At 35.9% G+C, this 23010-nt stretch overlaps 1 protein-coding gene across 4 annotated transcripts in view; it reads left to right on the top strand.

The window, feature by feature from the left end:
• sez6b (seizure related 6 homolog b) overlaps positions 1-23010 on the top strand; it is a 195437-nt gene that overhangs the window by 144954 nt on the left and 27473 nt on the right. For all 4 annotated transcript variants that reach the window (XM_016488765.1, XM_016488769.1, XM_016488766.1 and 1 more), the window contains exon 5: positions 20207-20392. In XM_016488765.1, coding sequence (XP_016344251.1) covers positions 20207-20392 — 186 coding nt within the window. The remainder of the gene's footprint in view (positions 1-20206; positions 20393-23010) is intronic.

Here is a 23010-nt window from a genome sequence, read left to right as displayed (position 1 = left end):
CAGGGACGCGGGAAGTAGGGGTGCTGAGGGGGCTGCAGCACCCCCTGTTTTCACATGGTTGCAAATGCAACGCCAAGTTTGTTCATTTAAATTTATTCAGTTTTAGCATTTAATAATTTATTTGTAATGATCTCTGAAATGTAAATTGTAAGTGGGCTATAATAAACCCATGTTTATCTTTATAAACATGATTCATTTTACTTGTGATGTTTTCTATATGGGATGATTAGCCTAATCCTCATGAACACGTGACGCTGGCGCGTGGTATCAGCCATGAACTATACAGAATGCAAACGAGATTAACTTTGATACAAGGAGATAATGGCACAAAAGCGAATTTCAGATTTTTTTAAATGCCCATCCCAGCAAAAACTTTCCAAAATCGGCATCCAAACAACACCAGCCCCAGCACGAGCACCGACGTAAGTGAACCAGCCCCCCCTTCACCCAACACGGACACACACAGCACCCCCAACCGAAAACATCCCCTGCTTAATTTTTACTATTTTTTTCTGAAGAAGGGAAAGAAAAGCATTTTTTGCAGTGTGGCATCTAAATTTAGTTGATATGTGACATTTTAGTTGGAAAATTAAGCCAAATATACAAACATTTTAAATATAATTATTATATATTAATTTATAATATACATTTATGTTGTGTACACTACTTTTCAAAAGTTTGGGATCAGTAAGATTTTTTTGAAAGAAAGAATTTTTTTTTTTCATGGACAGTGGAAGTAATGACATTTATAATGTTACAAAAGATTTCTATTTCAAATAAATGCTGTTCTTTTGAACTTTCTATTCATCAAAAAACCACACGGTATTCACATGGTCCAGATTTCCACAAATATATTAAGCAGCACAACGGTTTTCAACATTGATATTAGCAAAAAATGTTTCTTGAGCACCAAATCAGTATATTAGAATGATTTCTGAAGGATCATGTGACACTGAAAACTGGAGTAATGGCTGCTGAAAATTCGGCTTTGCCATCACAGAAATCAATTAAATTTTAAAATATATTCAAATAGAAAATAGTTATTTTAAATTGTAAGCGGTTTCCTACATTATCAGTTGCTTATGTCATGTTGCTCAAAATGTATTATGTAGTTCTCTGTGCAATAGTCTTACCCCTCAAAACATCTAGTCATTAGTTCATCATATAAGTCATTAAATGCAAAATGGTTGATCTAATTGTCATAAACTGTCAAAGCAGATTTTCTACACATTTCTATTAGACTTTTTATAAATTTGCCATGAATTGTGGAGGTGAATCTTGACTTTCACTAATGAAGAGAAATGTAGATCATGCCAATGATAAACCAGTTCTCTGAAATAGCTCAAAGTTGCATCTCATGAACCTTCGATTGGAAAGCATAGACAGAGGACACCACACTAGTTAAAAATTCTGACATTCCATGAACGACTAGGAAATGATCAGGATCAACAGCTGAGAGGAGGAATATGAGTAAGGATGCATGGTGGAAGGGTACAGAGGCAAAACAGAGGAAAAGGAAGTAGAGGCCAAGGACATAGGCGCATATCAGATGAAATAAAGGCCACTGTGGACCATGTTGTCAATCATGGCCTTACAATGGCTGAGGTGGGTTTCCTGTGTTTGCCTTTGTAATTTTGTATTTTCGCCTTTGTGCCCATATTTCTTTTTCTTTTCTATATCACAATAACATTGCAATGTGTGTTTTTTTTACTAGTAAAAATGGTAACTGTGAATCCTATCCAGTCTCTTTCAATCAATACACTACTTACATACAGTAGTGTGTAAATTTGTACTTTTGAAATGGATATATGGCATGCATACGAAGTGCAGCTTTCTGCATTTCAATACAGTAACTGTTATCCAAACTGTTGTCATAGTTTACATCAGGTAATACTAACAGAGTGCACTGTTATATTTTATATATTGTTATCTTATTTGTGATCAATGACACAAGGACTTTTCATTCTGATGGCACTGATATGTTCATTGGCATAAATACTTACTTTTGAGAGATGGAACTAAAGATTTTGAGTAAGTTACAGGCTTTTGCAGGTTATCCATTTTGTAGTGCTGTTTGTACGAATTGTTTTGAGAAATGCACATACTTCTTTGCAAATATGAAAGATGATTCGAGAAATGCACCAAAGCAACTGAGAAAAACTGTAATATTTCACAATATTACTGTATTTGTTTTAATGTTTTGTGATAATTAATTAAAATTAAGTGTTATTTTTTTGTTTATTTATTTTTGCTCTTCTGTTTTCCATTAACAGTATGTTAAAATCGTTTAAAATATTATCGATATAGCTACAGAATATATAGCTACATGTTTTGTATTATCTTTCCGATTGTTGGGGGAAACAAATCTTTGTTAACTAACAATTTCATCAGTAATATCGAGATTAACACTATTGGTCAATTATTGGTATATTTCTGGCATTTCATTTCTGAGGGATTCTGCACTGTAGTTCCAGTCATTAAATCCTGTATGATTTGAACGCTCTCTCTTTAGCCCTAAATTGTACAGCAGGGATGTTATTATAAACCTTTGGTAACACTTTGGTATAGAGAAGCCCATTTCATTAAATCTTTTTAATTAAAAATTAATAAAGGGCGTTGTCTTAATCACAAAGTTGCAGGAGCTCTCTTAAAAAAAAATCCATTGTCCCTAACTAAATTACTATGATTCCAGGTTGTTATTGGTAATGAATTATCAGATAATTATTAAGGGGTAATTGCCTTAATTACCTCTTAATAATTTTCCCCTGCTTTCAGTAATACAGAGCAGACAGCGGCTCTTTCATTTGCATTTAATGGACGCGATATGGACCAGCAAATGGAATTAAATTGCGGTTGTTTCAGAGTCTGGGCGGAGCGTGCGTGCGTTTAATTGATTGATAGCACCGACCACCTTCTCATCTGCGCATTAACTATCAAACAGCCTTCATTAAGAGAATCATAGTAATTATGAGAAATGGTATTACCCATGCTGTGAAAAGATGAAGATCTTAAAGATATGAAGGAAGGAGGTAATTTGCATATACAGAGCGTCTACCCATCAGAGCTTGATTAACAGTCCAAACATTTGGAGATAAAGGTCTGTAGGGATCACATCTAGTCCCGCCCTTTTGTTTTCCATAAAAGCATCTATTAAATAGTTCAATGCAAATATAAATATAACATTTTATATCTAAATGACACTAGTGCAAAATACAGGCTCTCCTCAGAAGACTAGTTTTAAATAGCACTCGAGCATATGCGAGAAGGGCAGATTCATTGAGCAAGCACATGGCAGTAAGAGCACCTCAATCAAATCACAGGCTATTGTACTCCCCCGCCGCCACTATTTGAAGTCATTTAATGTTTTGCAGGGCCGCGGGATCCTGAACTCTCAAAGTTGTGCTTGGATTCGGCCAGTTAATGAGTGTTTCCCGCTGAGCCATTCGGCTGTGCTGTGACACACCATTGTTTTGTCATTTATTGACCATTCTCTATGCCCTCACATCATTAGTAGGGCCGTATGAAAAACATGCCAGCGTGAACACGAAGATCACTCTGCTACCAACTGTCTATTTGCTTTTATGAAATTATATGTGCTGGCACTGCGTTACGGGGGCGTGCTGGAGCAAGACATTTAGATGACATGAATTATACTTCAACGCTTCCATAAAAGAGAGGGTCTGACAGTGAGATGTACGTTTAATAAAGCAAAGGATTTTTACTGTCTCCGTGTTTTGTCACTTGATGTGTCAATGCAAATAAAATAGGTGTGGGTTGCTTTTATTTCCATGGGAACAAGGCAGATTTTTCTTTGCTGATGAAACCTCTACTTTCTACTCTTGTGCCACTTGTTTTTTTTGTTTGCCACCACCTATGATCTCTCCGTACCTCTTAAATTGAACAGAAAGTCATGTAGTGGAAAATAAGGAGTGCATGGTGGTGTGTCTCTTTGTACATACATTTTTTTTATTTATTCCACTGACAACTATTGCTCACCATCCCTAAAAACATTATATTTTGGGTTAAAATGTTTAATTTCACAGTACAGTATCCTTTGTCGACTGGCAAAAGCCTATAGTACGTGGCAGCCATATTAACAGCTTACAGCAGGGGCCTGCAATAGTGTACTAGGAGGTCTGCGAAATATTTTACAAAATGTGTTTATTAGGGCTGTCAAACTAATGATCCTATAATACTTTGATATAAAAAATTTAAAACTTAAATTACAATATCATATGGAAAATATTTACTTTGTATTATTTTGGCTTTAGTTCAATCTATCTAAAAATGATTACAGAGTTACATTGAGTATGTATGTATGAGTGTGTGCATGTGTATGCACATATATATATATATATATATATATATATATATATACACACACAGAGCTGGCAAGTAACTGATTACATGTTATCTGGATTATGTAATCAGATTCCAAAAATTAAGTACTTGTAATTAGATTAAATTACATTTTAAAATACTCGGAATCAGAGTACAGTTACTTTTTTATTAATTACATATTACATATTATTCACACAATAGCAATAAATTAATTGATTAATATATAAATGCGCTTATTGATTCTCCCTAATTCTTTTTTTTATCTTTTAAATGTTCCTTTCTAAAAGAGCCTAAGGTTTACATACATTCAGAAAGTTTTCTAGTTTTGTGGACATTCAAACAAAGACCAGGCAATGTTCAGGTGGCTATAATTAAACAGAAAATTAAGAGGCCACACAGCATTTGACCACTGAATTTACAAAAATCATTTCAATTTTAAGAAGTGTTTTCTCAGCATTTCAATATTCCATCAACTACTGATGAACACATTAATTTTTATTTGAATTATTATCTATTAGGTGTCTTTGGAAGACTTTTGTCTTTCAACCACATTAAAATGCACAAATTAATGTTATTTCTTATTTATATGTAATGCAGGGTTTTCCCAAACTTTTTTTTGTCATCTGAACCTCTTTCACCTAATATTTACTTGAAATACCCCTGAGATTTTAAGGCAATAAGTTAATATTGCCAGCAGCCATATCACCCTCCAGCCCGAGACTGGTTGCCTACTGAAGCTAAGCAGGATTGAGCCTGGTCAGTACCTGGATGGGAGACCTCGTGGGAAAAACTAGGTTGCTGCTGGAAGAGGTGTTAGTGAGGCCAGCAGGGGGTGCTCACTCTGTGGTCTGTGTGGGTCCTAACGCCCCAGTGTAGTGACGGGGACACTATACTGACAAAAAGCACCGTCTTTCGGATGAGACGTTAAACCGAGGTCCTGACTCTCTGTGGTCATTAAAAAAAATCCCAGGATGTCCTTCGAAAAAGAGCAGGGGTGTAACCCCGGCATCCTGGCCAAATTCGCCTATTGGCCTCTGTCCATCATGGCCTCCTAACCATCCCCATATCTGCTGATTGGCTTCATCATTCTGTCTCCTCTCCACCAATAAGCTGGTGTGTGGTGGGCGTTCTGGTGCAATATGGCTGCCGTCGCATCATCCAGGTGGATGCTGCACACTGGTGGTGGTTGAGGAGATTCCCCCCTTCTATGTAAAGCGCTTTGAGTTCCCAGAAAAGCGCTATATAAATGTAAGGAATTATTATAATTATAATAATTAACACATGTTCACAGTTTTCTGACATTGGTTAATGGTCACATGACACAAACTAATAAAATATATTTTACTTTTTTTAGTAAGTGTTTTATTTCGACTGTTGTTATTTTAAATTAATTTATTTTAATATATAATGTTTATTATTTAATTAATTATTTGCTTTTCATTAAACTCATGAACTCCCAGCAGTTCCTTCACAAACCCCAGTTTGGGAAACCTTGACATAATGTAATGTTTAATGCACTTTATGTTGTCAATAACAACAAATGGAATTAATTTAATTTTTCTTTGCATTTTTATATCAATATGGTTCAAGGTTAGCCTATTTAAATCAATGTGATAAATGAGTTAGATCAAAAGTTATCTAAAAGTAATCAAAAAATACCTAAAATTTGTAATGTAATGGATTACGTTACTACCGTAACTACAATTTTTGTCATGTAATTTGGAATCAGTAATGGACAAAAATGTATTAGTAATCTACCCAGCTCTGTATATACAGTATGTATGTATATATATATATATATATGAAAAAATTTCAGTGTAACCCAGTTGAGAAAAAGCTGTCAGCGATGCTACTGCTTTTATGCTGCTGCTTTGCTTACAGACTGTGTGTGTGTTTGGTGTGAAACAGGCCCAAGATGTCAGTAGATTCCTGTGTTGTTCCCAGTATGTCTCTTGGGGATTTACTTCATGATGTCCGTTTGCTCCCTCCACATGGTCCAGGTTAATAAGAAGTGATGTAGAAGCCAGTCTTAAATTGAGGGAGATTTCCCTCGTGTCTGTGTCCTCTCGGACTGAGCCACTCATGCAATCAGCCTCAATAAGACATGATGAGCTTGGAGTCGGTGAATCCCTGCCCATACTTCATAAATAAGCGAAAGAGGATATATTTTTTATTAGCTCATGTAATATGCAACAGATTTAATAGCACAGTCATTTCTGTAAGTGTACTACTATCCTGCTGTACTACTCGTACTGGGGAAACTGCATGACACAAGAGTGGCATCATTTCGATGTTTTCCCAGATGACAATATGTACACACACACACACACACAAAGAGGCATTTCATGCTCAGAATCAAAGATGAAGCTCTGCTTATCAGGGATTTTTTACGGTTGTGTAGACCGTGATCCTGTACAAGCGCTGGCAGAGTGGAAGCCCAGACACTTATGGACATGAGCAGCTCCACTAGTTCTTGACATGCTGTCAAGGCAGCCTGACACACAGCTGGTCACTGTGGTCTTATCAAACAGCAGATGGGGTCCAGTCTGAAGATAACAAATATTCACCCAGCAGGCACCACCTCACCTCACCTTTATCTAAAAGTGTCTGTAAAAGCTATGAAATCCATTATATAGCATTTACACTCTTAAAAATAAAGGCTCCAGTTAAAACCAAAAAGATTTTATAGCTTGATGTCATAGAAGAACCTGTTGAATTTCTGCTTTGATGGAGCAAAATGCATGCATTGGGATGCACAACACATCTGTACCATTATAGTATTGGCCAGAAGTGAATATTTAATTGTGCATTTTCATGTCCTCTTTTTACATTTACATCGATGACCTTTGACATTATATAATGCTCACTTAAAGGCACAATATGTAATTTTTTGCCACTAGAGGGCGCGTATTCAAAACAAACAAAGAAACAAAGGCGTAGTTAGATGGCGCCGTGACTGAGTGTGGAATCATGGGAGTTGTCATCTTCATCCCCACAGCCGATGCAATCCGACGGGACTCGGGCAGAAATCATGTTCATGGATGAGCTGATGTATTAAAGATTTATTAACGTCGTAGTATGAAGCAGGGTGAGGTTGAAAGCCGTCAAAGCGAAACGAGGCCGCTGAACGAGCGCGACACACGGCTCGAAAGCAGCGGAGCTTTTATTATGCCACAGTCGACCGCTTCAGCTCCTTCCGGTCGTGCGTATGTGGGAAAAAAAAGCAGCGCTGTTTTATCATAGATACATTTGAACGTTCTGTTATAATGCTACTCTGTGCAGTCGTCACCTGTCTAATAAAACGCATAACATATTAAAGCGTCTTTGGTGTTTGGTGTATGACGTCACTGGCAGGTGACAGAATGACACTATGGACACGGTCCATGTCACTAGTTGACAGAATGACACTATGGACACGGTCCATGTCACTAGTTAAAATTGCTTATTTCTCTGGATTTAAACATTCTTCGAATCATTTGGGATAATGTAAGTACACAAGTCAGAAAAATATATAAAACTGTTCTAGTGGTTTTTGGATATTTTAATAAAAAAAATCTTACATATTGTGCCTTTAAATTTGGTTTTTAAAACGATTAAAATTTTAAAATTAAATCCTTTCATTTTGTTACTTGAAATAAAATAAACATTAACTAAAATAAAATAAAACTTTATTTGAGCTAGATGTGGACAAGTAACATTTCTCATTCTAATGTAATTTAACATAATGAAGTAAAATAAACTAAAACTGAAATAAAAATTAATAAAAATTACATAGACCACACACACACACACACACACACACACACACACACACACACATATATATATATATATATATATATGAAAAACAAAAAGTACTAACAATCAGAAAAACACAACAAAATTACTAAAACTTAAAAATTTATAAAATTATAATAATAAAATATAAAAATTAAATCTGGTTCAAAATATTAATAAAAACTTTGATAGTATCTACTAAAATAACACTGTTTTATAAGCACCAATAATTTAACATTGTTCCATTTTTCTTACTGTACATTATAATTATGTGTAAAATTAACTTGTAACATTTAAAATGGTTGATATTAATTTGTTTTTTTTTACATTTTATTTGTCATTTATTTTGACAAAATAATATAAATAGTATATAATTTGTTATGGCCAAATGCCATTTGTTGGTTATTGGCCATAACATACAGTATACAGTATGTTAACTAACACAATTTATTATGTTAATTAAAATATCAAAGAATTTTAATGGTGCATCCCTAAATACTTACAAATACAAATCAATACAAATTAAAAGTACTTCATCTGATTTGATTATTATTATTATTATTCCATTTGAAATGTAAGTTATTTTTGGAACCTAAGAATTAATGAGGAACATGTATTTTTGTTTTTTCAAGAATGTTGAAAAGTGTGATTTTTTTTTTTATTAAACTGATGGATGCATGGACCATCTGTCCATCCAGAAAGAAATCATATTTTTCTTGCTTGAAGAGATGTAAACAATGTATCCTGTATAGTGCTTATAGAGTGATGATTCTGTTTCTGTTGCCATACACAACCTAATTGCTACACTGTAAAGAGATTGCTCTTAAAATCATCCAGCTGCCAGTAAGTTACTGTCAAAATGTTTACAGTATTTTTATTGTATTTTCATTTACAGTACATTACTATTTTTGTTCATTTACAGCAGGGATGGGCAACTGGCGGCCCGCTAGCTGGCTCATGTTAGACTCGGATGATCAATTTTAAAACATTTGAAAAACAGATTATCGTTTTACCAAGTTCATATGTTTGGATTGTTTGGAAATCTGTATTTTATTTAAATCGCCATCACACCACTGCTCACAAACAACGGGGACGCCAGAGTTGTACTTGCCTCAAATTTCAAAGGTAAAATTTATAGTCAACAAAAGCTTTTTGCCAAATGCAGGACAGAAATGTTTGCACTGGACTATGTTCTTATTAGGGTTTCCGCGGGTCCTTAAAACGTCTTCAGTTAAATTGTTTACATTTAAGGCCATGCAAACTCTTAAATGGTACAAAAAGTCTAAATTATAAGAGGTCTTTGGGGACGGAAAGACAAGAATTGCTATATGGATTAATATGACGATTAAACTTCAAAAGGCTACGATTTCACTGAATAAACTTGAGCGCTGCAGTCAGCTTTGTGTACTGCGGTTACCGGGGAAACCACTATATGTGCAGTTCCGAAAGTGACACCTGCAGCCAGAGAACGAATTTGCTTTTTCAATAAGCACATCTGCTATTTTTGCTACATATTTTTAAATGTCAACCAGTGGATCAACAAAAAGCGAATGCATTATAAAAATCTAAACAATTAAGACACTAAGATATATTTATATGTTATTTAATATAATAATTGTTTAAATTAATATAATAATTGATACTTTTGACTCATCCCTTTTCTTAAAAATTGTTTAAAGGCTGAAATGTGAAGTGCAGATCTTAAAAAAGTCTTTAAAGGTCTTAAATTTGATTTTAAAAAATCCTGCAGATACCAGGTTATTTTATGGTACCATTTGGAATAACTTTTTTTTTTTAACTGTCCTTTTAGGTTGTTTTGAGAATGTTCTGTAGGCTACTGATGAAAGAAGGAACTCTGTATATTTGTTTGTTGCAAATTTACAGACAATGCAATTGAAATGTTTACATTGACTTGTCAGGGTAATATTTCTGTCCACTCACAACAAAGTTTTCCTTCTGAATTAGCATAACTGCACAAGTTTTATACTTAATAAAATCTTTAAAAACAAATGACATTAGTTATACTTTAATTTCCTTCAATAAACAGGAAATTGAGTAAGACGGTGTAAAAGGTGTGTGGACGTGGATTAGTAATCTGGCCCCTTGGTATAAAGGAGAAAAAATGCTGGCCCTCGTCACTATCAAAGTTGCCCATCCCTGATTTACAGAATTATTACTATATTGTAATTTACCGTATTAGTATTTCTTTTTTTTTTACCTGTATAAAAGAATCCAATTGCGATACAGCACTGTAAACCATATATTTTACCACCCCAACCCCATTAAAAAATCACAATAACTCATTAGCATTTGTCCTGATAATATTCTTTTTAATTGTTGAACATTGTCTTTTTAAATACACAATTTACAAATCCTGACCTCTAGCATGCACTAGCTGAAAAAAGGGCATCACCACAATCAGGCTGATGCTTTTTCTTTGCATCCTCTTTCAGGAATTCTATCTGATCTGTGACTTTGAATGGCATTTGGTGCCACCAGGGTTGATTCTCGGAATGAACCTGCAAGCAAAAAAACAAAAACAAAAAATCAAACCAGTGTTTGCAGTTTTTGTCTCAGCTATCAAAATGTACACTGTATGCACTTTGAGATGAATAAAAACACTATATACTCTCTGAATGCACCTACCAGGAAGGTACATAATTAGTTGATAATCCATCACAAATCATTAAAGCTCCATTCCTTATAATGCATTATTGCATGTAGATCAAACAGTAGAGCAAAGTACTATATTGCTGAAATAATCCATTTGATTCCCAGGGAATAGGAATCACAATAAAAGGCTCCAATTGGAATGCATTTTAAAATACACCTCCGACGTTGCAGAAGACATGATCCAGACACACAAACTTGGAAAAAAATAAATAAATACTTAAATACTGTCTGAATAACTTAACTCAAAATGTATTTTGGGTTACCTAATTCTGCAGTTCAATAAAATGGACAGCTGGCTGTATGATGATTCTGCCCCTCATAGTCAGAATCCGTGTTTTTGCTTGGAGAAATCTCCTGTAAGAGAGTCACAACTGCCTTTTAGTGTTATTATAGTTTATGGTCAGAAAAACTACCATACAATAACAGAACTTACCAATTTAATCAAATAAACAACATTTATAATATTTGTTAGCAAAACTTCCTAGATTAATATATTGCTAGTCCGTTCCTCCTCCTCCTCCTTAAAGCGTTCTGTGGGTTAGTAGAGAAGAGCAGCCTGTGGCTAATTTGGCTAATATAGTTGATGTTAGCTTACTCACGTGTTGTTACCACCGCTACGATGGCAATCACAAGAAAAGATTCCAGTATACCTCAGTTGCAGGCGACATGAACATAAGACCACAAACTTGAAAATAAAATACAAAATATGTTCTTAACAGTGGTGTTTCTTAATTCAGTTTTCCTCAGCATTTCACCTTCGCTCGCTGTTTATGTTATGTGACATCTGTCTGACCTAACTTGAGATGAAGAGCTTCTCTAACTAGTTTACTTAGGCTAACTGACGTTAACTTACCGGTTGATGTTATCTCCGATACGATGGCAATCACAAGAAAAGAAAACATCTAAAATATCTCAGTTTTGCATTAAACACAAAATAATATACTAACCTTTTTGTTGAGTTGCCGGTGCATAATTTCTCTTTTGACCTTTAACCGGCACTTCTACCAGACAGAAAAAAAAAAATACTTTAAAAGAAATCTCCCTTGGATTTACAGCAGTGACTATATATTTTCCCACAATCATTTGCTGTTTACACTAATATACTGTATACACACTTTACAGTATCTTATTGTACATATTACAGTAAAATACTGTTCAAATTACAAAAATCGGTTACAGTGCATTGATCAGGGTTGCAAATAAACCTTCATTCTCCATCCTTTACCATACTTTGGCCTGCCCTCAGAATGTACAAGAGGTTTGTGAGCACATTGCATATGCTTAAGGCTTTTATGTGTTTACAGCTGAAGATGCATTGAGCCAAAGGCGGTGAGCATGTTTGTTTAGAAGACTGAGATGTGCCAAGTCAAGTTCCTGACTCATATTCAGAGCCTTCAGAGAGTTCCAGTGGTCTGTGTGGATGGAAATCTGTTTGAGATGTTTATAAGTGGAAACCATTCAGAGCAAACAAATCTTATCAGTGTGTGCCTATAAGTGGATGACAGTGTGGTCTTCTTTCACCTATCACTACTTTAACGATACAGTAGTCTATAATATAATTAAATTGTTCTGAGTGGGTCACGGAGTGTACAGTCAAAGAAACAACATCAACAACAAAAAACGTAATTCTAAATGTTTTTCTGATGTGAGACTTTTCAGTATCTGTGGTCAGATGAGATGTTGTCAGGCTTAATGTCAGTGTTATTATTCTATGGTTATTTTCATAACTTGTTACGAAATAAAAAGTCTGTCACCTCAGAAAAACGAATCCTGTCCTGTCAGATGTTATACTGTGCTCATAGCGCACACTCTTCAATGGCACGCGCAATTGTGGCAGCACATGCTGAATATCACATCACTAAAGCGCAAAAGAAACTTTGAGCATGCAAAATGTGAAATAAGAGTAAAGTATCCATACATAACTGGTACTTCGAGTGTTAGCTGGGAAGGATTTGCATGAAGGTATGATATTCATTCTATTCAGGAGCAGTTTCCATGTTTCATTAACTGTTCAGGTTAGTATTGTGCATGACTGTGTATTTAAATGACTGTGATGGCTCATACCAACTTAATTGTATTAACAAAAACTAGTTTGGGACTGCTAATAGCCTTTAATAGCCTTACCTTGTAGGCTAAGTAAAGGTTGATGGTACTTGTGTGTGTATGTGTGAACTATATATATATATATATATATATATATATATAAGAAAAATCATGTGAAAATGCCAGTGTCAAATATGATATATCAGGTATTTGAGGAACATTTATTTGTTCATCTCTGAATCGTCATTGTGTTGCATTGCATTATATGCATTGCATTTGCATTGCATTTTGCCCCCCACAATAAAAACTACAGCGCTATAATAATAAAAGCATTTAAGCATCATTTTACTAAGATATATTATTGGGAGATTTAGAGTGACAACTGATATTTACATGCATTTTATGTAACTAGTCTGCTATGCTGTTCTCATTGATTTACATGACAAGCTAGCAGAATTACATTACTTTTCGGCCATATAAACAACAACAACTGCACCAAATTGCATATATTTGCTAATTTTGGGCCTCTGAATAAAATTGAGGTGTTTTTTTCTTCCTTGAATATGAGCTCTGTAGTTTTTTCTAACTATTATTTCATATGTCAGGCTATAATTCACCCAAAAAAGTGATAGACATTTGGTATATTCTTCTCCATAAAATTAAAGTCAATAGGGTCCAATGTTGGTTTGTTCCCCGTTGGCTTTCAATGTATTGACAAAAACAGCTGAATCATGATGACAGAATTTACATTTTTGGGTGAACTATCCCTTTAAGTAAAACCACCCAACTAAACCATGGGGTTCGTCATGGTGACTGGACATATATCCCATCCTCACCTCATCCACCCATGGGCCTTCCTCCAGGGCACGTAATGAAGCACATTAGCACTGCATCTGTTGCTGTCTAAGCGGTTGCCAGCTAATCTCCACCGTGTTAGCTGGGAAGGATTTGCATGAAGGTATGATATTCATTCTATTCAGGAGCAGTTTCCATGTTTCATTAACTGTTCAGGTTAGTATTGTGCATGACTGTGTATTTAAATGACTGTGATGGCTCATACCAACTTAATTGTATTAACAAAAACTAGTTTGGGACTGCTAATAGCCTTTAATAGCCTTACCTTGTAGGCTAAGTAAAGGTTGATGGTACTTGTGTGTGTATGTGTGAACTATATATATATATATATATATATATATATATAAGAAAAATCATGTGAAAATGCCAGTGTCAAATATGATATATCAGGTATTTGAGGAACATTTATTTGTTCATCTCTGAATCGTCATTGTGTTGCATTGCATTATATGCATTGCATTTGCATTGCATTTTGCCCCCCACAATAAAAACTACAGCGCTATAATAATAAAAGCATTTAAGCATCATTTTACTAAGATATATTATTGGGAGATTTAGAGTGACAACTGATATTTACATGCATTTTATGTAACTAGTCTGCTATGCTGTTCTCATTGATTTACATGACAAGCTAGCAGAATTACATTACTTTTCGGCCATATAAACAACAACAACTGCACCAAATTGCATATATTTGCTAATTTTGGGCCTCTGAATAAAATTGAGGTGTTTTTTTCTTCCTTGAATATGAGCTCTGTAGTTTTTTCTAACTATTATTTCATATGTCAGGCTATAATTCACCCAAAAAAGTGATAGACATTTGGTATATTCTTCTCCATAAAATTAAAGTCAATAGGGTCCAATGTTGGTTTGTTCCCCGTTGGCTTTCAATGTATTGACAAAAACAGCTGAATCATGATGACAGAATTTACATTTTTGGGTGAACTATCCCTTTAAGTAAAACCACCCAACTAAACCATGGGGTTCGTCATGGTGACTGGACATATATCCCATCCTCACCTCATCCACCCATGGGCCTTCCTCCAGGGCACGTAATGAAGCACATTAGCACTGCATCTGTTGCTGTCTAAGCGGTTGCCAGCTAATCTCCACCATGCCAGTTCCCACACAGTCATCTCCAGGCTGCATTACGACACTCAGTCTTTATGGCCTATGAAGCCATGAGGCAACTTGCGAGCATGTGATTTAGTGTCGACCGGACGGCTCCACATAAAGCCAGCCTCCGGTGCCCCCTCCGTATTAGTCTAATTGAAATGGAAGCAGAGGGGTAATAATGCTATAACAACCCGGCGGTGCTAGCGCACGGGCCCTGCTGTGCTGAAACAGCGCTAATAAACCATAAATAAAATAGATGGCTAAGGGAGTGAAGCCCCCTCCCCCATGTGTCGGCTCATTGAGTTGGTGAGAGGAGTGCTCCCCCTCTCAGCATCGAGATTAGACAGTCATCAGGGGCATAGACCCTCTCCACATGCCCCGCCGCTGCAGGCGCTGAGCTCTTACGCATATGCACCAGTGTAACAGGGTGGAAGTCAATGCAGAACTCATGAGCAAGGCATAATTATTGTTAGATGCTCTGGTTTAAGACTATAAAGAGAGAGAGGAGGCAAAACTGTCTCATCAAATACTGAAATATACACCAAGCACTGGGCTGGAATTAGGGTATTTTTAAATTGCCTCTAGAGCTCAACTTTTGAAACATCACAGACTAGAACGCAGGGCTTATTTGGTTCTGATTCACTTAGGCATAGTTCACTTATGATCAGTGTTGGGGAGTAACTAGTTACATGTAACGGAATTACGGAATTTAATTACAAAATAAAAGTAATTGTAATCAGTTACAGTTACTAAGAAAAAATGTGTAATTAAATTACAGTTACTTATGAAAATGTTAAGGATTACAAAGGGGGTTACATCTGATTTTTTCACACATACTCCCACATACAGATTTAATTGAGTTCTTCCATAAATTGCAGTGACTGCTCTAAAATATGAAACACCAATGTTTCAGAAGTTTATAACATGCTTATCCGATAGGGTTTATGTATATGCTTTATTTTTTTAAGATTGACTATTTTTTTCTATGGCATTGTTAGATTCCAGTGTTTCCTGTCATAGCTATGCAAAGATTTGATTTCAAAAACAGCATCATAGCTATTAAACTATTTCTTGTTATGATTTTAAATATGTATTTAACCACAGAATGATTTTAAAGTAAGTCTGATTTTGTGGTGGCTGTGCTTCAAAGGGGACATCAGATGCCCATTTTCCACAAGTTTGTATGGTTGGTATGATTCTTTAGGGTATTCTTGAAATGGTCTCAGTGGTCGTGTAAAACAACACCCTTTTTACCTTGTCAAAAACAGCTCTGTTCACAGCGACTCGTTTTGGTGCATATCTCTTTACATGCTAATGAGCTTTGCTCACCCCGCCCCCTCTCTTCTGTGGAAGAGCAAACACGATTCGCAAATAATCATAAAAAATAAAAAATAAATAAAAAAAGCCTTGTGGGCAGTGCGCTGACATATAGCGCCATTGTACTTTGGATGTCCTGTGTTCGAATCCCGACTTGAGGACCTTCCTGATCCTGCCCCCTCTTTCTCCCACTTCACTTCCTGTCATGTCTGATCTGTCCTATCACAATAAAGGAAGGTCATAAATAACCTTAAGTAAATAAATAACACCATAAATAAATAAAAAGTGTGAGACTTACTTCTTAAGTGAAGTGACGTGTGGCCAAGTATGGTGACCCATACTCGGAATCTGTGCTCTGCATTTAACCCATCCTAGTGCACACATACAGCAGTGAAACACACACACACCGCTGTAATCTGTAACCTATTACATTTCCAAAGTAATCTTCCCAACACTGCTTATGATGTTCACTTTGCATGCATTTCAAAGAAATGTTCTGTCAGCTAATGCTGTAAATTATACAGGAACCTTCTAACTTGGTTGGTACATTATAAAACTGTACTGCACTGGTTGCACTGCATGTTTATAATTTACCAAAAATAAATATTTAAAAAGAGTAATTTGTTTGCGAATCAGAACACAATGGTTACCCTGTTTGTTTTTGATTTGCTTAAAAAAAAAAACTATTTAAAAGAATGATTTGTTCGTGGATCCGACTACACTGTTTGTGCAGTAAGTTTTTGAATTGCTAAAAAGAAATTATTTAAAAGAATCAGTCTACACTAATTGTGTTCTATGTTATTGATTTATTAAAAAGAACCAATTTAAAAGAGTCATTCAGACTACACTGGTCACACAGTATGTTTTTGAGTCATTAAAAACTAGCAATTTTAATTTGAGAATCAGACTACACCAGTCATGCTGTTTTTCTGATTTGTTAAAAAGAAACGAGACATTTGTGAATCAGACACCACTGCTTAATTAAATTTTTCATTAAATTAAAAATATATTTTTCTCTATATTTATATATAAATGTATATATCATATATAAATGCATTTATCTATATTAATTAGTATATTATTTATTTATTATTTATTATGGTATAGTATTTAAACTGCTTGACCTTTACAACCACTGAAAATGCGATTGATCTGTTGGTGACTGCGGTAGTGTGTAAGTGTATGCCTTGTTTTTCTTGCTTGGACGAATACTTGCTGCTATAGAAGGATTTGTTTGTACTGCTCTTTCATTTTTTATGTAACCACATGTCAGTTAAATTATGTATCAATTTCCCAAAATTTCTTGGCAACCATAAACAAACTACAGTTGCACAGTGTTTACACCTTAAGCAAGTGGAGCATCAACATGGATCAAAACTAAATGCCATTATAATCAACAAAGCTTTGTAGACTGTGTGTGCTCATCTGTGACAGTTTGCAGAATGAACTATAGCTTTCTGCTTAGTGTCAGATTATTTTATGTATGTACCACAGAATCTCAACATGGGGCACAAAAAATGCTCTTCAGGGGTGTGGATGTCAGTTCTGTATAACCCTCAGTTACTGGCTCCTATATTGTTGCTGAGGTGCACCACCCCATTACGCAGCTCCTCTCTGCTCAGTGAGGAAAAAGAATTGCAGTGATTTATCAAACTGTGGCTTTCTTAGACACATGAATCCAACCTGAGCCAGCAGAGGGGACAAAAACTTAAACAAAAACATTAATTCTGTTTGACAGGGCCCTCTACCTCTCTAAACACCACCACAGGATCAGAGACCAGAGCGAGAGTGATTCTCTCATGAAACACGGCGGTTATTCACTTTTGCTGTTGGTTCAGGATCAGATACGGCTAATCTCAGCTATGAAAGCAATACTACAGGGCATTGTATAGCACCGTTTAATTAATGCCTGACACCTGAAAAATTGCTGTAATATTTTAGAGCAGACTCGTTCGTAGCAGCTTCTGTGGCCTCTAATGTGAGATAACATTTCTTTTGGGAAAGGATTGCATCTCGATCATGTGTAATACAACTTGACATTTTTACCTGTTATTTACAGGTGTAATTGAAGCCTTCATGTTAGCCGTTAGAGACTAGCCCTTTGAGAGCTCTTTGCTTGCAGAAGTGTCAAATCATCTCTTTGGCTAGAATTTACTTTGCCGTATTGCATTGCAAAATTTGTGTTCTGTTGACTAACCTTCCACAATCCAGTTTAACCAGGCATTATGTACACTGAAATAGGACTGTGTCCAAGTAATTAAATTAAACCATAATTTAGTTCTGCACAAAGACTTCTCATTTTTATGTAAATTAGGCTTATTATATATTGTGCTTTATTCAACAGGTAATGTATGCCAGGTCTCTGCTGTATGAAAATTGTTCATCACAGATATTCCTTGGCTGTTTACATAGTTATTTACCTGATATGCATAATTTATGCACATTTAAATTAATTTTTATAAAAAATAATTTTTCATTTTATTTTGTTTTGTCAAAATTCACACTTTTCCTCTCAGAATGGCAAGATATAACCTCAGAATTGCAAGGTTATATCTCGCAGTTTTGAGTTTATACCTTGAAATTCTTTGAAAAGTCTGAATTTTGATATATAAAGAAAGAATGTCAGAATTCTGGGTTTATATCTCGCAATTATGACCTTTTTCGCAGAATCAAAATTTTCACAATAGCCTTTTTTATTTATTTATATATTTATTTATTCAATTTTTATTCCATGGTGGAAACAGGCTTAAATAATATCATCGTGTTTCAATTTTTTTTAACTTAAACTAATAAAACTAAAAAACTATTAAAATTATGCTTGAAAATTACTAAGTTATTTACAGATTCTGTGCATTAAAATAAAAGAGCTATTGGTTAGTGCAGTTCTTTATTAGTGATTTCTCCCCTTAGTGCTGGAAATAATTCATGCTCGGCCTGTTGCAGTCAGCTAAAGAATTTGAGAGCAGATATGACACGGATCCGAGCCAGGTCAAAGGTTATAATTTATCTCCCCTGTGAAATTTTCTGGCCTTGGGCTCAGTCTTGTCATTGGTGACAAAATCAACACCCACACACCGCTCTGAATTTCAACAGCTAACAATACAGCTGCTGCAGCCACATCGAGACAAGGAGAAATGAGACATGAAATTTCTGTCATAAATTGCAAAAACATTCTCCAAGGAGGATGGATAGGAGGAGACGAAAAAAATGGCGGTAGGAAAGCGGTTCTTAGCTCGATGGGTACTTGCGGTCTAACATGGATTTACCACCTTGCGGGGCCTCCTGTGGAGGCTGTGCTGAGCTTCTGTGATGAAGGAAAAGACGGTCACTTGCTTATCAAAGACTCCTTCGTATGCAGACACCGTTCTGTACATGACTCGCAATTGAATTCACTCTGGCCTTGAATTTTGACCTCTTTCATTTCAAATAAAAATATCTGTCTTTTATGTCTTTAGTATTCACTGCATCAGGGCTTGTTGATTTTCATAGGAAGAAGGTAAAATAGAAAATTCCTGCACTGTTGTAGCTTGCAAAAGTGTATTAAATAGCAGTGCTTCGGTCCAAGACCTTCTTCAGGTGTTTTGAAAGGGTGAAAGAGGACTCGCAAGCCAACAGAGATAAATGGTGAAAAGGCTTTTGTGGACATTGCTTGAGAAAGTATTGACAGTCTTGGTTTAGTGCCGAGAGCCTGGCAAGACAATGGTCAATAAAGCCTCACTTCATAGCCCTTTCCAGAAGACCAAAGCTTATGTAAGAGGCCATTTAGGGAAGTTTTGTTTGGGCCAGACTTGTAACTAAGATTATTTAAATACATTTAATGTAGACTTATTATTGGAGCATTATTTACTTCAATGACACATAGAAACAAAATGGAACGTGTGGTTGCAGTGTGGACCAGACTCTGCAAGACTCTGTGTAAAGGTCAAAATGGAAATAGTGTCCAGTTAAAAATGATGAAGATTCTGCGCTAGTCTCAGAGGTAGAGAAGGTTTTAGAGCAGCTTCAGACGTTCGTTTAAATAAGTGTGGTGTGCTGCAGTTTTAATCATTTGCCTAATCAGTTATTCGTTTTTTCTCCATTACAGCATTTGTATTGAGTTGCAACTTCCCAGATAGACCAGCATATGGGGACGTGTCCGTCACCAGCCTGCATGCAGGGGGAGAGGCCTATTTCTACTGCTTCAATGGATACCAACTCCAGGGTCCCTCCACCCTTACGTGCCGCAATGCCACCACACCCTACTGGAGTGGCAAAGTGCCGCGCTGTCTTGGTGAGTCCCAGATATTTTCTATATATTCATGCATTCATTCAAAAACGTGTTACTATAAGACACATTTTATTTTATTTTATTTTGTTTTGTTTTGTTTTATTTTTTTTACCCAAATATTGCTTTTATAATAAGGAATTAGAAATAAACAGCACCAGACAATAAAGCATGCAAATCACTGTTTATTTGTTTATTGCCACAATACTTACATATTAAAAATGTTATTATGAGGTTGATAGTATCACTAAACTTGTCTTTTTATAGTTTTATACAGTCATTGTCATGAAAAGCCTCTAATCTTGCAAATCTTTGTTTGCGCAAAGATACCAAGAAAGGTGGTGACAACTTCCTGGTTTACGTGGATCATCTTGATTCAGCTGAAGAACATAAATTTGACTACTTCCTGTGGTCGGCATACATTTAAAATGAAAACTAGCCACATAAACAGACCAATCAAAACACGTTTTTACCAACCGTTGGTGACAAATTGCAAAATTACAATTTAGACAACTTTGCAGCTCAAATTATACTTGTATTCTAAAAGAATTAATGTGAAGAATTAAAGTGCTTTAACAAAAAATTGTCTAACATTTCTGCTTTTACACTCACTGAATGATGATGGCGTCATTTACCTTCATTAAGTGCCTTATTCTAACCAAGATTTTTACTTTGTTTTTTAACTAAAAGAAATTAAATTATTTTCTGTGCTAATTTACATTATTCCCTAAATGTGGTCCATTGAGCTTCACTTGTATTGACCCTGGTTGATTCCTTTAGCCAGATAGTAATGGATCTGGGCTGCTAATATAAAAGGTTCAAGTTGCTTGCAGGTGGTGGTAAACTTGAAGTAGAGACTAACTAACATGTCACATGTGCCCTTTCACCAGCTAGACTCTTAATTGCAGGTTACTCCAAAGGGATTGTCCCTGTATTGAGCGCACTATAACAAAAGCATCAGCTAAATGACAGTTAATTACCAAATCTGCTGTATTTGATCTCTGCCCCTGAGAAATTCAATTATGAAGCAGTAGCACTAGTATTCAGTACCGCTATCTTTACAAGTACAGGAAAATCTATGAAATAGTAGCTTCTGCTTTTAATGAACCTTATTTCATTTGCATATAGACGCAAGGTGCAGAAAATGTTTGGTTTTGCCTGCCAATCATAAACACAGCCTCCTCACACTTGCTGATTTGCATCATTGTGAAGCCTCCCTGGACTCATTCGCTAGCATTTATCCTTTGTTTTTTTTTCTCCGTCTCACCATAAACATACACCCACAAGTCATCGTGTCATTTAGACGCAGCCCCTATACTTTGGGCTCAAAAACAAACCTCATGCCTGTATAAATATTTAGTCCACACAGGTGTGATTTAACTTGACAGGGGAGAAACTCCCGGTGCGGTTGCTCCCTCCTCCTTTTAAGTTAATTGGAGCTTGATCATTGATTTTGGCTGGTATGTTGGTAACAGAAGTGTTTGTGCTACAAGGCAGTGAATATTAACAACCGTACCCCCTCAAGGCAGCCCGATCTGACAACGTGATTGACAGGCCTGCCTATTCTGCATAAATAAGGACTTTTTGCGCCTCGATCTCTTCGGAGAGCCGAATCCCAGAGCTGGGGAACTCTTCCTTCTTGCATGACAAACAGAACAACATCTCCGATTACAAACAAGGCTGGGCTCCCTAAAGGAGGGCTGTTTTGATGAAGGATCTCATTTAGTGCTTTGGAGGCACGACTGTGGTGCAAGTTGTGAGGTGGTTTTGTTAGCCTGCGGCTGCCAGACACGGCTTACATGACTTGGGGTTTCTCAGTGCCGCCATTGATTCGGAGTGAAATAGCATAAATATGCCATTTTAGAAGTGTGCCCCTGCCATGCTGATGCAGGGCCGGGCCAGACTGTCAGAGTCTGATTACTGATCAGCATGGGCAGGCTGCCAGGGAGCAAGGCTTTGGGTCCACTTTAATTATGTTCTGTCCGCCTGACTAACCTTCAGCCGTCAAGCTCAGAAGGTATCCTCCTCCTCCTCCAAGCACTTTCTTTTTTCATTGCCTTTAAGAAAAACTGTTTATTATTGGTGTCCTTCTCTGTTTAAATCATTGTGGTCTAAAGGTTCTTGAGTCAATGATGTGGCACTCATTTATTCATTTATTAACTCATCTATTAATTTATTCAAAAATACACTGACAAGGCAATTTATACACACTATGACTCAAATGCACCTCTTTTATGATGAGCATGTTTTCTGAATTAAAATGTTTTTAATGTCTTTGTTGGGCTTGGATTTTAGGGTGACAACTGTCGTGATATCACAATGAAAACACCTGAAATTCTTTTTTTAAAAGTATTTACATTTACATTTACATTTACATTTAGTCATTTTGCAGACGCTTTTATCCAAAGCGACTTACAATTGGGGGATACATAAAGTGATTCTTCTTAAAGAGGCAAACAGATACAGGAAGTGCTTGTAGTACCAAGTTTCTAGACATTGTTCAAATAAGTACAAGCTAGAAAGAGAAGGAATAAGTAAAGAGATATCTTTTTTTTTTATTTATTTTTTTATGATGAAGTCAAGTAGTTTCGAAAGAGATGAGTTTTCAGCTGTCAATTGTCAGA

Source organism: Sinocyclocheilus anshuiensis, unplaced genomic scaffold (genome assembly GCF_001515605.1).
Source record: "Sinocyclocheilus anshuiensis isolate Anshui unplaced genomic scaffold, SAMN03320099.WGS_v1.1 scaffold1455, whole genome shotgun sequence".
In the NCBI taxonomy this organism is placed as follows: domain Eukaryota; kingdom Metazoa; phylum Chordata; class Actinopteri; order Cypriniformes; family Cyprinidae; genus Sinocyclocheilus; species Sinocyclocheilus anshuiensis.
The sequence above is the reverse complement of the archived record's forward strand: the minus strand, read 5'-3'. Positions and strand labels throughout refer to the sequence as shown.